This window comes from Mustela nivalis (assembly GCF_964662115.1).
Source record: "Mustela nivalis genome assembly, chromosome: 12".
Lineage (NCBI taxonomy): Eukaryota > Metazoa > Chordata > Mammalia > Carnivora > Mustelidae > Mustela > Mustela nivalis.
In genome coordinates, this window is record NC_139031.1 from 39947800 (window position 1) to 39964282 (window position 16483).

At 45.2% G+C, this 16483-nt stretch overlaps 1 protein-coding gene across 3 annotated transcripts in view; it reads left to right on the top strand.

Annotated features, from left to right (window-relative positions):
* Window positions 1–12472: 12472 nt before the first annotated feature.
* AOAH (acyloxyacyl hydrolase) overlaps window positions 12473–16483 on the top strand; it is a 160378-nt gene continuing 156367 nt past the window's right edge. Inside the window, exons 1-2 of one of the 3 annotated variants that reach the window (XM_082693165.1) lie at window positions 12473–12536; window positions 12928–13082. In XM_082693165.1, coding sequence (XP_082549291.1) covers window positions 12956–13082 — 127 coding nt within the window. In that variant the 5' untranslated portion in view covers window positions 12473–12536; window positions 12928–12955. Of the gene's footprint in view, window positions 13083–16483 lie in introns of all 3 variants that reach the window. The other 2 variants (XM_082693164.1, XM_082693163.1) reach the window with 2 other exon arrangements.

Genomic DNA, 16483 nt, shown 5'->3' on the forward strand with positions numbered 1-16483 from the left:
TTTCAGGGGGTCCATAGTATTCTAAGTTCAGGTATAAAATTGAATATGTTTTCCTAGAAAGATGATCCATAGCATTCATCAGATTATCAAAGGGGTGTGTGATTCTATAAAATATAAGGTATTTCCATAAGGTGATCTATAGAAAAAGATAAAAAGTGCTTGTGTCATTAATTTCCTGGTATAAGAAGTTGTTTCCTTTTATCTGTGAAATGTGCTCACAGTAAACATGGGGACTAATCCACATGGCAGCCCTAGAGCCCATTCTCAGCACCTACTCAAAGTCCAAAGTCCAGATGAAGAAAGCGGACTTTCTGCTCTGGAGAAATTGTGGGGTTTTGAGTGTCCCAAGGAGCATGTATCCTCTGATCATGTGGATGAATAATGACAAAAAGCAAAAGCAATTAAACCATACTTAAATACATGTATTTGCTGGAGGGCACAGCAAGTCAACTGTGAGTCCAAACAATGTGAACTCAATGAGAGCAAAAGTCTTGTAGGTTCTCCTCACTCTCACGCCTCCAGCAATGTCTGACTAGAAGGTGATCAATAACACGCCCTGAATGAATCCATCAACGAAGAGTTTCTAAAATCCTACAAAGACTGTGGGTCCAATTAAATTAGGCTGGCTTTTTAATGTACTCTACCACTAATAAGAAATTTATTTGATTTTATTTAAAAGCCGCACATTGGCCTCAAATAGAAAATTTTAATACTTTATTTGTGATTGTTTTCATGCTGAAAGTCTGAAAGCTGTTCCCTGAAACATTTTGATTTTCATCAATGCAGCATTTTCTTATATTTATATTAAAAAGTCACATATGAAAGCAAATGGGGAGGCAAGACCACTAACTGATGCTTTCCATTTGGAATCATGTAATTTAGGACTTCTGACCCCGTGGAGATAAGAGATCAAAGTTCCAGAGTTAACAGTGACAGGATGAAAGGTTTCTGTTTTTGTTGGTTGAAAATGAACTCTTTCCCTGCATGGTGGAACTCAAAGGCATTATTGGTGTTGCCCTGTGCTAGTTGTATTGTCTTTGGCAGAGCTGGTCTGAGCCAGGCATGGATCACTCCCACAGGGCTATCTTATGTCAGACCCAACAAACAGAACCCTCAGGTCTGTGTTGAAATCTGATCACTTTCTCACATCAAAGAGTGTAAGGAAAGTTTCTGAATCAGAAATTAAGTCGATTTCTTGGGGTGCCTGGGTGGCTCAGTGGGTTAAGCCTCTGCCTTCGGCTCGGGTCATGATCTCAGGGTCCTGGGATCGAGTCCCACGTCGGGCTCTCTGCTCTGTGGGGAGCCTGCTTCCTCCTTTCTCTCTCTCTCTGCCTGCCTGTCTGCCTACTTGTGATCTCTGTCTGTCAAATAAATAAAATCTTAAAAGAAAAAAAAAGAAATTAAGTCGATTTCTTATATTGTGGCTTGCAGCCAAGATGCATTTGGACCCTCCAGGACAAATGTCTCACCAGGTGAAGCAAGGTGCTGGCTGGTTGTTTTCCCTGAACTTGTCAGTTTGCAGGGACTCGACTGCAAATGAGCCCGATTACAAAAAAAAAAAAAATACTTGGTTAGATGGTCTCGTTCTCTTTTGGCTTAAGTTCTGGGAAAGTAGAAGTGTTGGTGCCACAGAGCAGTGAGGACAGAGTACTAACTCACTCCTGAAACATATTCCAGCAAAGCAGTGAATTCCAGGGAGAGTGGCGGGTCTAATGAATGGCTGTCAAGAATCTAGTCCCAGGAGATGGAGGGATGAGGGTCTGAAGGTCTCTCTGGGTTGGTCAGAGCAAACTGGCAAATCACTCTGTGTAAGGGCAATGAGTCATATCTGAGATGTTGGCCAACCACCATCATGAAAATTGGCAACTTTTGGGGGGAAGGGTGGGGGAGGAGGTGTTGGAATGGTTCAAAATTCTGGTTCTACCCTGGAGTGGCTTCAAGACTGAGACTCAGGTATCTCAGATGGCCTTGGGTGCAAAACCAACTTTAGTTTACTGGACTTTAGCCTTGCAGACCAGTGAGAATGGAAAAACTTGTAAGACCAAGACAGACAAATTGGAAGTGGCCCCATGATTACTGATGAAGCTGGCTCTTATCAAGGTGGATATTGGGGCCAGAGTTCAGGGTCTAATGCTTAAAGAAAGCTTGGGCTTATTTTAGGCAGACACCAAGAACCCAGAAGAGGTACAGTCCAGGAGGCAAGGCATAATGGAAATGCAGGCAACAGATAACACAGATAGTCATGTGAGCAAACAGGATGTGGTTTGAGAGGTCAGGCCACATGCAGTGAGACTCCAGCAACTATCTGTAAGGTGGGGAAATGAGGCCTTCTAGCCCCATTGGGAGGGGCAAGAGCTCAACTGGTGTCAGGAGCCTCACAGAAATGGAGGTCAGCTTGGCACCTGGAGAGCTTAGTGGGAATGGAAGCAATGTCAAGTTCAGACACTGAGCCAGCAGGCAGCCTGGAGAACCAATGGCACAAGGTCTCACCCCAAAACACAAAGCCTTGACATATATTAGTCTTCATTTCAGACCTCTCCAGCTGCAACTAGCTGCCTTCCTGCTCTGGGATAAGTTAGTGAGGATCTGGGAGGACTGTCCTCTCAGGGAGAAGCCAGGAAAGCAAATTTGACACACCTGGAGGGAACGCACATCCCCATCAACCTGGAGCAACTCACTTGGGTCTGTGTGTCCCTTAAGGTCTCAGACAGATCCAGACTGTCTAAGAGAAGGCACAAGGAGGCTGAAGCAAACTATACCTGTACCTGAAACTTTGCCCAGTAGCAATGTCCTTGTCTAGGATTCGCTGCCTAAACACATGGAATAAAAGAGAGGAGATAGTGTTTTAGCAAAACATTCTGCATCAATTATTTCTTTTAATGTTGAATTTTAAAAATTACATAGTTATACTATAATAAATTTATTGTATCCTAGTTATATTAGGACATTCAGTTCCTATTTAATAATTTTATGTGTATATATATATGTGTGTGTGTGTATATTTAAGTATATATTAAATGTTAATATTTAAATATATATTAAATACATATAACATTAAACTTTTACATCATCTGTAAAACATTTTCTAAAATAAAATAGAATAAAATAGGGGCACCTGGGTGGCGCAGTTGGACTAAGAGTCCAACTCTTAGTTTGGGCTCAGGTCATGATCTCAGGGTCATGAGATGGAGCTACACATCAGGCTCTGTGCTTAGCATGGAGTCTGCTTAAGGCTCTCTCTCTCTCTGCCCCAGCCCTCTGTGCGTTCTCTTTCTCTCTCTCTCTCTCTCGCTCACTCACTCGCTTGCTCTTAAATAAATAAATAGAATAAAATAATAAATTAAAAAATTAAAATAAAGTAAAAATGATGGCCCCTGAAAGTAGAATAGAAGAAACAATTCTTTGAAAGGATATGGAAGAAAGAAGCAGAAAGGATTCTGGATTCAAAATCGTACTTGGGGTTTTCATTCTGGGCTTTGATTCCAGAAAAGTCATCTTGACCTCTCTGAGGCTGTTTTGGGTAACCTTCTGCATGTGTTACCTGCTCCTAACTTGATTCAGGAGAATGGCTTTCCTTGAGCTCTGGGGAGAAGCCAAAGTTCCTCCTTGTTTGTTGGTTCTGAGATTTGTATCAACCTCGTGATGCTTGAGAACAGGTCACGTGTTATCTCAACCTAGTGCAAAGGTAGCAAATGTCAACAAAGGATTCTACAACTTAAACCCTTACTCCAGTTGCAACATATTAACAAGCTCCAGGCAGATAACCTCTCTTCCTTCACCTCACCCCCTTCTCCTTACCTTCCCTGCAATAAAAAACAATATACCCAAACAAGGAACATAAGTATTCTTGGGGGACTTAAAAAGTGTGAGCCAGAAAATGTGACTTTTGCTCTCAAGGTGAAGATACATGCCCTTGAAAGTCTTACATGGTCCTTTCATCTTCTGCGTCTGGGTTACTGTCCTTTTGGGACGTGCAGCAACCACCTCTGATCACTAGAAAAGTCTAGTGCTTTGGGGCTGGTTTGATCTCAAATGAAGAACCTTAGTATTCTGAAAAGCACAGCACCAAAGAAATGGGGCAGATATGCCCAAACCCTTAACACCCGGCTGATGCAGACTGGCCAACCTTACCTCAGTCTCCAATCTCACACACTGTTCTGATTATCCACTATTACATAATGGGTGACACCTAATGTAAGGGCTTAAAACAACAACTATTTTATTACCTCTTTTCCTGGCAGGGTTCCTCTGGTAGGTTTTTTTGCTTCAAGTAATATCAACTGGGGGTGGGGGAGGAGCTTTGTTGGCATTGAGCTGGAAGTTGGTCTGGAGGGTCCAGGATGGCTTCACTTTTGTTTGGAAGGTCAAAGTTGGTCTCACTCTCATGGCTGGTACGTTTGGAGTGACTGCTGGAAGGCTGAGTCAGAAGGGGACTTCTAGGTCTCCACAGGGTCCTAGGGTCTGCATGTGATCTCTGTAGCAAAGCCATCAGACTCCTTACCTGGAAGCTCAGAGCTCCAAGAAACCAAAGCAGAGGCTCTGAAAAGCAGTCCTCTGAAAGTCTGTGCCTGGCACTAGCCCAGAAACATGTCTTCCAGACAGCTTTGGTCAACAGTCATGCAGCAGCCCAGATTCAGGAGAAGGGCCAACGGACCCATTTCTCGATAGTGAGAGTGTCAAAGAATTTGAGACCATCTTCAATCCAACAGCCATATGCACACATAGATACATGCACATACACTAAAACTCAGCAAAACTAAAAAAAAAAAAAAATTATGAGAGAGTGACTTTTAAAAGCATTATTTAGGATGTGGGATGAGGAGAAAACTGCAGGTCAATTCAGACGGACTCTCTAGGTGCCGGCCCCTGTGGCAGAGCACCCAGGCCCACCGCCCTCGCTTCACTTTGCTCCTCTGTGATCTCCGTTTAAGTTGGCCATCCTCCTCCCACCCCAAATCACCACAAGAAGTAATTTGCAAAGATGGTTCGGGCATCTCCAAGAGGCAAAGAGGATCTGCCGTTGCAGGTGCAGAGACAAAGACCTTTCTGTCTTCCTTCTCTGGGGGGGGGGGCGGTGGTCAGTGAGGTCAGTGAGGTCACCCTCCTCATGGCTCCTCAAAGCAGCTCATTCCGGGCCTCAGCAAGATGACACCCTTTCCTCCCCATGCTTCCCTTCTCTGCTCCCCTTGGCTGGCTCAGGTCCACAGTCACCCAGGAAATCAGCTTTACCACCTTATTACAAAAACTGTGAAAAACCAGGAGGAAATTGCATGACTCTAGATTTTACCCCCCGACAGCATGACTCTCTCACTTCTTGTTTTCTCTGTACCCGGGACCAGCCTCTCAAATCTGACGGATGCTCGGCCCTTCCCTCATCTGACTCAGAAGTATTTGCACTAGGGTTGAGTTCTGAACCCCAAATATACTGCCTGCCTTTAATGTTTCTTCCTTTCACATAACACTCCTGAGGACATTTATGAAAAATATCCTCATGGGCTCCACTTCTCTGCTGTAATAGCTAACATATTTTCTCTTCTGGCTCACTCCTCTTTTCCCCCATGAACATTGACTGAGTACCTGCCATGAGTCCAGTGCATGTTCTGTGGGGATGGCACTAAATAAGCTGCCCTCTAGGAACCGCCCACTGGTGGGGGAGTCAATTGCCTACTCTCGTGGCCATGTTGCAGAAGCGAGGGCTAGGGAGGCACTGAAGACAGAGCCAACTTGTACTTGGCAGAGGACGAGGAAGTCTTCAATGAGGTGGCCTTGATGGAAAAGGAGGAGTTGTCCTGGAAGATAAGGAGAACACTCTAGGCAGAGTGAAAGCCCATGCAAAGGCACTGAGGCATGAACAGCTGGGAATGTCTGGGTAATTTGGTATCACCAGAACACAGAAAACATAGCAAAGTGCCTAGAAACTTGGCTGGGGAGATAACAATCTCCAGATGATGAAGATCCCTTCAAACCTTCTGAGGAATTAACCCTTTCGTTTGGGGGCCCTGAGGAGTTTGGAGCAGTTGTAAGCAACGGGATAACATGATCTATTGTGTTTTGACTAAGATTACTACTTTTCTTTAACACTGATTTTATATTTGAGCTCCCCATTATCTTTCTCTTTTTCCTGAAGGCCCATATAATCTTAACATAAGGTCATTCAGGGATATGTTGATTCTCCTTATTTTCCCACCAACTCTATGTTCAACCCCACCCCATCTTCCTCCTTCCATCCTCCCAAAGGAAACACTGGCAGGAGTTTGGGGACGACACTTGACGCACTGCTCTGTGCCAGGCACTAGCAAAGCAATCCCCCCTCACTCTGTCTCTCACTGACTCCTGATGCAACAACTCAGCAAGTCAGCGAGAGACTTTCAGTCTTGATGCAGGAACTCTGGAGAAGCCTGAAGAGACAGAGTGGTCTGAGCTTGCTGTGCACAGCTGGGGCCCATGCCACAGAACAGAGTCCCCTCCGGTTGAGGCAAGTTCATGGGGTTGCCATTTCTGTAGCCGCTTGATCACCCAGAACGTTGACCATGAGCCCTCTGGTCGACCCCGTAATCTTAGGGCCCTCTGCAACTGCAGCGCCCTATATTTGCTGTGCCATGAAACTTGAAGCTGCTTTTAGCATTTTGTTTACATTTCTTTTGCACCTGACTGCATTTTCCTTGGGGTTCCTTCAAGAAAGTATTTGCAGAAGAAATTTAGTCCATGTTTTTGTTTTTGCTTTTCTACATAGTGGCCAACTCCCCAGTATAGTGGGAGCCTGTCTTACTCATGACGGTCCCCCAACCGCAGGTTGGCCCAACTCGTCTCAGCCTCAGCTGTGATTTTCATGAGGATTTTTGCCAGCTCATTTTCCCATAGTCTCTAGGACAAGAGTTGGAGGGGATAGAGCCTTTGGGGAGCATCAGTCTGCCTAGCATTCAAAGAAAACCCACTGAGAAGAATAGGACAGGTCAGGATGCCTGCTCGTTTTATCTTCCAAAAACTCACACAACCTAATCAAACATATTTAATTCAGAAAGAAAAATGTTAATATGCATTTATGCATAATATACATGGTAGGCAAGTGCCTCCAATTCAATTTCTCCTTCTTTTCAGAACCCTGGGTTTTAGCTGAACATGCACCAGAATAAAGACCACCTGCTCCAGCTTCCCTTGCAATTGGGAATATGAATCTATTTCCCAGCATCCCTTGCAGCCAGGTCTGGGTTTTGCTTACCTGAGATGGAAGCAAAGGTGTTAGGGGAGGTTTAGGAAGAAACACCTGTAAAGGGGTAGGTTTGGGTTCCACTAGCCTTCTGCTTTCTTCTACTGTTGGCCTGGAGTGTAGACACAAGAGCTGGGTTACTAGCAGCCGTTTTGGACTTTTGCTGATCTTGAAGATGAAAATCAGTTCTAGGATAGTGGGACAGAAAATGAGGAGATGCACCTGGGTGTCTCGGTTGGTTGAGCATCTGCTTTCAGCTCGGGTCATGATCCCAGGGTCTTGGGATGGAGCCCTACATCAGGCTTCCTGGTCAGTGGGAAGCCTGCTTCTCCCTCTCCCATTCCCCCCTGCTTGTGTGCTCTCTCTCTGTTAAATAACTAAATAAAAATCTTAAAAATAAATTTAAAAAAAAAGAAAATGAAGAGCTTATGTCCCTAAAAATATCAGGGGACTGCCAGCCTCCCCCTGAACAGCCTAGCCTTGGACTTCTTTTATCTAAAAATGAATGAAAAAAATGAATGGATGAGCTTCAAGCTTATTTTGACAGTGTTTATTTTATTTTATTCTCTGTGCATTCAAACTTTACACTTTGGAGATGTTGCTCAAAGTGATTGAAGACTACCCCCTCCCCAGTCTATAGCACATGAGAGTCCAAATCCCTTCCCAAGACACCTGTGAATTCCTGAGCTTGTATTCTCTTGGTCCTTCTGCCTCTGCTTCTTCTTGCTCTGATCCAAACAGGAAAGGTGCTCTCATTGATTTCCACAAAAATCCATTCAGGATCTGGGCCAAGGACTATTTCACACATGGCATAGCAAACAACTTGCAAATCTACATCAGACCTTTCTATTAGCTCAGTCTTTTGTCACCCCACTTCCCCACACTTCTCTCTTGATTTCTAGTCAGAGAGATCCTAGTGTCTCATTTGTCCTGCTTCTCCCTTCACTCTTATTTCTCTGCTCATACACTTTTCCTTCTAGATTATGTCCAAATTCTTCTGCCCTGCTTATGAAAAGTGGTTCACTCACCGCAGCTCCTTTTTCCAAACTTTGATCAGGTGCCCAGCAGACAAACGCAGTGGTTTCTAATAGAATGCACCCTCCTTAGAAGGCTGTGGTTATAAATCGCATACCCCTGCCAGTTACATAGCTCTAAAACTCTCAGAACCTACAAGTGTGTGAATGAGGGTGTGGGGTTTGTGGAGAGTGTTGGAGCACACAGCCTGTTGTGTGTCTAGGTTACTTTGCACCGCTGCTTGGCCACCCATCGCCAGAGGATCATTGGTTTATCTCTTGGTGCATGGCTCTTCCTGCTGGAAGCTACCAGCATACCTCTGGGAGAGACATTCCTGGTCTCTACACTCTCACCCACTGCCCACTGTACGCTTACAACTCACATTACATCACAAGTCCCCCCGCTGACCAGGGATAGCAACTGTGGCTGGCCACTCCCCTGAGGCTTTCTGAATTCCATCTTTGCATCTACTTATGTGCATTACTAAAATGGAAATCTCTTTAAATGTCCTCAGAAAATGTACAAAGCAAAGCATGATAAAATTCCAATATTACTTGAGAAGGACAGTGTTAATTGATAGTTAGCTTTAAATTTTTTTAAAAGATTTTATTTATTTATTTGACAGACAGAAATCACAAGTAGACAGAGAGGCAGACAGAGAGAGAGGAGGAAGCAGGCTCCCCGCTGAGCAGAGAGCCTGATGCGGGGCTCGATCCCAGGACCCTGAGACCATGACCTGAGCCGAAGGCAGGGGCCCCAACCCACTGAGCCACCCAGGCACCCCCAATCGTTAGCTTTAAATTTATCTAACATTTGCTATTAGGGTTTGTTCACTCACATCCTCTTTTTTTTTTTTTTAAGATTTTATTTATTTATTTGACAGAGAGAAAGAGATCCCAAATAGGCAGAGAGGCAGACAGAGAGAGATGGGGGGAGCAGGCTCCCTGCTGAGCAGAGAGCCCGATGCGGGGCTCAATCCCAGGACTCCGGGATCATGACCTGAGCTGAAGGCAGAGGCTCAACCCACTGAGCCACCTAGGAGCCCCACACATCGTCTCTTTAATCCTAGGAATTTTCTATAATATTGGCATCATGTCCCATTTTACAGTGACATCAGCTAATCCCAGAGAGGTGGATCTGCTCACCCAAAGGTACACAGCTAAGAAAGAGTGAAGCCACAGTGAGAATGTAGGCACCCCCTCCTAAATTCCTATCTCTTTTAATTAACAGATGTGCAGCCTTGTTGCGGATTAATTTACTATTTCCCTAGCACAGAACAGAAAGAGGACTGGCTAAAGCTAGAATAAATAAGCTCTGACGGGGAAGGAGAGTGTCAGCAAAGCGTCTGAGGTTGGTGGGTCTGAACCGAGCACCACCGCAGAGAATCCTGGGAAGCCAGAAGCAAAGAGAGGGACCCTTGGTGTCAGGAAGGGGAGAAAGTCAAAGGGAAGATATGCTTTTGTGACAGAATCAGCTTCTCCAGTATCTCCTGCCATCTAGGTCTCCCCCCACTCTACACCCCCCCCCCACCCCCCGCCGGTTAAGGGACTTGCTATGAATGAGATGGCTGAGGCCAAGGCAGGTCAAAAAATAATCAGGAAGCATATTCAGACAGAGCAAACCAGAACCACAGGTGCAGCATCTGGGAATCAGAAACACTCAGCCTTCTGCTACAGGGACTGTGGTTTGAAACTCCCCAAGTAAAGTAACAAAATGCTGCAAGGAAGAAATCTCTTTCCTTAAAGCAGATATCAAGAAAATCCGAACTGGAGCATCTGACAGCAGGGGTCCCCTAGGGACACTGTCCAGGGGTCCAGCTAATTATTATAAGCCGCGGGCAGATCCAGAGCCTTTCAGCAAGTTGGGCAGAGATCCTAGGTCTTGTGCACTCAATGATCAATGAACATAGGCAGCCCCGAGGGGGGAAATGAGAGCAGCCAGTCTGGGGGACACCTCGAGGAACCCCCCACTTGGTGACAGAAAGGTGGTGTTTGGGGAAATGCAGGCACATACTTTTGCTTTAACATTAGTTAGCAGAAATCACTTCCTGATTTCTATGTTCTTCTTTTGACCCTGCCCAGTAAGAACTTGACCTTCAAGCATGAAAATCACTCTGTGGAAAACCTACCATGTGTCAAGTATAACTATGACATACCGGCACAGCTGAGAAATCTCACCCCTGGAAACAGTCAAGGACTTGGTCAGCGCTGTACATCTAAGCCAGGAATTCCCAGTTTGGCCAGCCCTGAAGCCTAAGCACCCCAGGTTGCCTCAGGGCTCACTGTTCCTGCCTGGGGGGTGGGGGGTGGTTGTAGGCAGAACTGCCGGCATTGCACACACATTGACCAAGGCTGAAAACTTGCATACAGCATTATGCTGAGAAATTCCTCTCACCCCGAGAGGCCTGCTTACAGCCTGCTCACAGCTATAAATCTAGACCAAAAGAACCTCAGGAGGCCCAGAGTCAATGCCAAGTGCTCTTCTGGAAGCTGCCGGAAGATTCCTCACCTACCTATGGGTTAGCAGATGAAACTGTGCATTCCTGGAGTGTTGCCCAGTACACAGAAGGCATTCGATAGATGCTGCCTTCTCTAACCCATGCCGTTTTCCCACACCTTGGCCTGCACCTTGTGCGGGTGTCTTATCCCTCTCTCCAAGGCTGGCCTGGGGTGCAGATTTCATCACACTGCTGCTGGAATCATAACCAAAGCTTTGATTTACGAAGCGCTGTCTTCTTGCCAGGTACACTGCTTTATAGTTGGGTTACATCATTTATGTTAGTCCTTCCAGCAACCCTGTAGGACAAATATTATTACTATTCCAATATAAATGAGGAAACTGAAGCATTTAAAGGTTATATTTGGACATAGGTCTTTTTGTCTTTGCAGTAAAAGCTCTTAATCATTCCATTATGTGGCCTCTCCAGGAAGTCTCTAGAACTTCTCTAGGCCCTGCCCTCTGTGGTGACCTATGACCTGGTGACCTCCAGAGCTTTCCTTGGTCACAGGGTCGGGGACCTTGAGGACCAGCCTCAAAGGAAATCACAGTTCCATGGTGACCAGGGTCATCCATGGCATCTGTTGGTCCAACCTGTCCTGGAACATAAGCAGGAGAACATTCTGGCATATGATGTCTCTGCTGCAGATTCAGAGATTTGACCAATTGGCCTTTATTAAACTAATGCTTACAAAGAAATCTTCAAACCATAAAAATTAGTATTTCCTACATCCTGGAAAGAATACAACTCTAAAATTCTGCCTGCTATTTTAATTGCCATTTCTGGTTTTTTTTTTTTTTTAAAGATTTATTTATTTATTTATTTGGCAGACAGAGATCACAAGTAGGCAGAGAGGCAGGCAGAGACAGAGAGAGAGGAGGAAGCAGGCCCCCTGCCGTGCAGAGAGCCCGATGCAGGGCTCGATCCCAGAACCTGGGGATCATGACCTGAGCCGAAGGCAGCGGCTTAACCCACTGAGCCACCCAGGCACCCCTTAATTGCTATTTCTTAAGTAAAAGCAGGAAGAGGAGAAGTAAAGCTCTCTACCAAGTCTGATAGCTTTCATAATATTTCACACATTTTATAATAAGCTTTCCTCAGAGCCTAAACAAAGGGGAATAAAAACTGCAGGATTTTCCCAGGCTTATCTAGATGGTGGGACTTTGGCCCAATCCCCTTATCTTGCCTGAGAATGGCAATGACTTTGCTGTATCCTATTTCAAAGCAAAGCACTTAGATTATATGTCTCTTCTCTATCTATGATCTGGTTCCACCCGCCCCCCCCAACCCAGAGAAACAGTATTTGGTTCTCATCTTCAAAACAGAAAATTGGTCTCTTAAAAGTGAACAAATCATCTACAGGTGGGGAATATTAACATGTTTTGAAATTCTGGAGAAAAGAGATGCATCACACTCAGTCAAGTAAATATGAAGAGGTTAATTCCAGCACGTCCTTTTTCTCATTAGATTTAAAATCCAGCCATACTGAGTGCTCTTTCCTGTCTATATTGTTTTTCCCTGCGTACTGGACTGAAGGCCCTGAGAAAGCTTGAGGAAAAGAACAACTTGACCAGAATATTCTTCAGCAAGAGAATAAGGAGCTCGATCTCACCATATAAAATTATTTAGAGCAAAACTAGATAACTTCTGAATAGAGCAAATTATAATCTCTAGAATGTGTAGATGCTGCTGGTCACATTGCTAAAGGGTGTGTGTTTGTGGTTTTTTTTTTTTTTTCAAACCTTCAGTTTTAGTTTTGTTTCATTTTGCACAAGCGAAAGGGGAAGGGCCTCCTAACCACCCCACAGGATGATTCTGGTAAGCCTTGAGGTTCCCCGTGCTTCTGACTGACTTCAGCTGGCGAGCACAGAAGGGCACGTTGTTGCCGCTGCGGCCACCTGGGTCTGTCCTTGGCTGCAGCTTGTAACTCAGAAACCCTGCCTCCCGCCTCCCAGAGACTCTTCGCGGCTCTTAACCGGGCGCAGGCCTCTGGCTCTCGCTGGGGGTTCCGCAAGAGGAACAAGGGGGTCTGTGAGTGTTTGTATGTTTTTCTAGTCCCTTCACACTTATGAAAAGTGTGTCTATGTGAGAGTGTGGGGCGTGTGTGGTGGGAGTGTTTCCAAGAGAGGACGTGAGAGGAGGGGAGCTTGAGCAAGAGCTTCTGTGGCCCCAGCTTCGGCATCCCTCAGAGGGCGGCCTCTCTACGCAGGCTGATCTCTCTGGTGCACAGCCCTGAGATGAAGTCCCTCTGGAATATCCTTTTGGCGACGACTCTGTCCTTACTCCTGCCCCTTCACACATTGGCCTCTCCAGCCTCTGACGACCAGCCCAGCACTGGACACTCCAAGGGCCACACTTGCGTAGGTAAGTGAGGGTTTTGTCTATTTTTCAAGTGGACATAACAATGGGGTCAAATACTCCGCTTGGGTAGTAAATCACCTATCTAATGACGTCACTGGCTGTGAGTTCCAGGTCGGGAGCCAGCAGCCTCACCAACAGAGAAAACCTTTGAGCCTGAGACTGAGCTTTCACACGACCACATAAAAATACCCTACCCAGTTGCTAGTTTGAATTAGTTGTGAAAGTCCTCCACCTCGCTGGTGACTGGCACTTTTTTTTTTCTCTTGGGTGGGCAAACCTTAGAAGAGCCTGAAATTCTTACCTCTGTCAGAAGGATAGTGGGCAGCACTGCACAGTAGAAGGAAAATGGCCTGTGACCTCAGCATCATCTTCTGTTGCTGAAGGTGGTCCTGATCCTTCTCCTCAGACTCAAGGGTAGAGGACATAGTTCCCTCCTTTCCATGGGGAGTGTTGAGGAATTTGTGGCCTTCCTCTTTAGCCATGGGGGTTCATTTGGTTTCCTATGCAAATGTGGCCCCCAGAGCTCAGGGAGTCTGCTGTGGCTAGGATTGATGATGCTTTAACACCCCTTTTCCCAGTTCACAACTTCTGGCTAACTCTGCCTGGAGTTGTTGACTGTCCTCGTGGTCAGAGGAAAGGCAAGGGTGAGAGGAGTCGGTCATGCAATCAACATGGACTCGTCACTGACTGTGCTGAGCCAGGGCCTGCCGGCCGTCCCAGCTGGAGGGCTCACTGTCTGGATGGTTCCTTGGAGAAACAGGGGTCAAATACTCCATTTTTTTTAACTCCCCATTTGTAAACAGGGGATTTTATTGAGGTGTGTTCTTTTTTTTTTTTTAAGATTTTATTTATTTATTTATTTATTTATTTATTTGACAGACAGAGATCACAAGTAGGCAGAAAAGCAGGCAGAGAGAGAGGAAGAAGCGGGCTCCCTGCCGAGCAGAGAGCCCGATGTGGGGCTCGATCCCAGGACCCTGAGATCATGACCTGAGCCGAAGGCAGAGGCTTAACCCACTGAGCCCCCAGGTGTCCCATCGAGGTGTGATTTTGGGGAAATCACCACGAGGAAGGGTGAAGCAGCAGGAGTAGTTAGGAGGAAAATATGGGCTATGCTGTAGATACACACACACACACACACACACACACACACACACCCCCACCCACCCACCCTGTCAATCCCACAGAGAACTCTGGAGCCAGAAAGGCTCCTCAGAGTGGTCTGAGGTGGGTCTAGACTCTGGAACTACCACAGTGAGCAGTCACTGGATAAGAACCAACCCCATGGGGAGCTCCCTTGGGGGGAGGCAATGCCTTCAGAGGCACGTGGTGTGAGCTCTTAACACCAACAGTCCCAGCAACAAGGGGAGGGCGGATCTCCTTAAAGGGAATCTGGGGGTGCTCTGGTTTATGGGGCCAATGTGGGACATGTCTTAGGAAGCAGTGAGGGAAGCTGGTAGTAAGTGGAGGAGCATTGTGGAGGAGGCAGGAGAAGAGAAGGGATACTGGCTAGTCTTCCATTCCTTTCTGATGAAAAGCAGGACAATATGACTTCAAGTCCACTGGCACAAAGGCACCTTCCTCGTGTCCATCCCCCACATGGTCATTGAGTGGCCACCACATGCCAGGCCCTGTGCTCTGAGTTAGAGACACAAAGGTGAATACCAATAATTTTTAAAATGTCTCTGTCCTCAGGAATTCACTACCCAGGTTAGGAGAAAAAAAAAAATGAGAATCTGGACTGTAAAGATTACGGTGTTTAAGATGAAAGACAAATTGGGCACTTAGTGCACATAGTGATACCCACCTTCCCAGGAGCCCTATAAACCACAGCATTCTTGGGAGGGCCCGCAGAAAGCCCAGAGGCACAGAGCGAAGGCAAGCCATTTCAAAGCAGATAACTGCCGAACGCAAGAACCTCATCATATTCATAAAGTCGCCAGAGGAAGGTGAAAATATAAGCTGGGTGAAAAAGAATAGGAGTAGGGTAAAGTGTTAGAATTCTAGAAGAGTTTCCACCCAAATGTTGAAGACGGAAGCCTCAGGGGTCTCAAAGATTCCATTGTCATTACCTCTCTGCTTAAAGGTGCTGGGCAACCTTGAGAAAAGTTGGTGAGCCAGTAGGATTTCTGGTCATCCAACTGAGTGGTTGGATAAGGGTAGGTGAATCATCTTAGTTAGCTGCTGGCAATATCCTAATCACCATTCCAAAATAAAATTTTCCCTTGTTCATTAAAGTATACACTGGCCTTGATTTATAAGCTCCTAATAAAATAAAATATTTAGAGTCACCTTCTCAACACATGGAAGTAGTTCTGCTTTCCCATTTTCATGCAGTTCAATTGAATTAATTGGGTTCCATCCGTTTTGATGAAGACGCACTTTTAGTGATCGTAATTGTTTCTTACTCATGAAATTTTTTTGCTGCTGGTCTGCAGCCATTCTTGCCTCTTCCTGGCATTTCTCGATGCTGCCCTCTATCTTTTTTCTGAGTTGCATCTGGGCTAATTGGAGTGGTGCGTGGGGAAAGGAAGGGCTCTTCAGCCGTAGCAATTACATTTGTAAGTTAATAACTATGAGACTGCTAACATTTATTGAGCACATATTGTGTAATTAACATTCTTCCAAGAGATTTATATGGACTACCTCATTTAATCATTAGAATGACCTTATGGTTTATAAATCATCACCATATCCACTGGGCAGGAGAAACAATTGAGACTCAGAGAAACAAGCAACTTGGCCAAGTTTACACAGCCATTTAAAAACTTGCCTTAGATATCACTGCAAGTGTTATTATGTTTGTTTGTTTTCTAAGTGATTAGGTTGGGACACAGTATTTCTTCCCCACATTTTTTTAAATAAAATTTTATTTTCTAGCTTTGTCGAGATACAATTCGATACGATAGTTACCCTTTTAAAGTATAATGTTTATTTAGTATATTCATTAACTGTGTCTTGATCATCAATATTTAATTCAAGCACTTTTATCAAGCTAAAGAAAAACCCAGTATTTATTAGCAGCCACTCCCTATCTCCTTGTCCCTTCAGCACTTGAAAATCACTAGTCTCCCTTATGTCTCTAATGAACACTTCTTATAAATGGAATGGAAGGATGCATGGCTTTTTGTCATTGGCTTCTTTGACTTAGCACAAGGCTTTCAAGGTTCTTCCGTGCTGTGACATGCACTAACTTCCTTTCTTCTTATGAATGAATAATATTGCATCGTCTGGATATGCCGCACATTGTTTATCTAGTCATTATTGATGGACATATGGGTTGTTTCCAGTTCTTAGCTACTCTGAATAATTCTGCTACAGATATCCATGTACAAGGGTTTTGTGTGGACATTTGTTTTCTTTTCTTTTGGGTATATGCCCAGAAGTGGAATTTCCAGGTCATA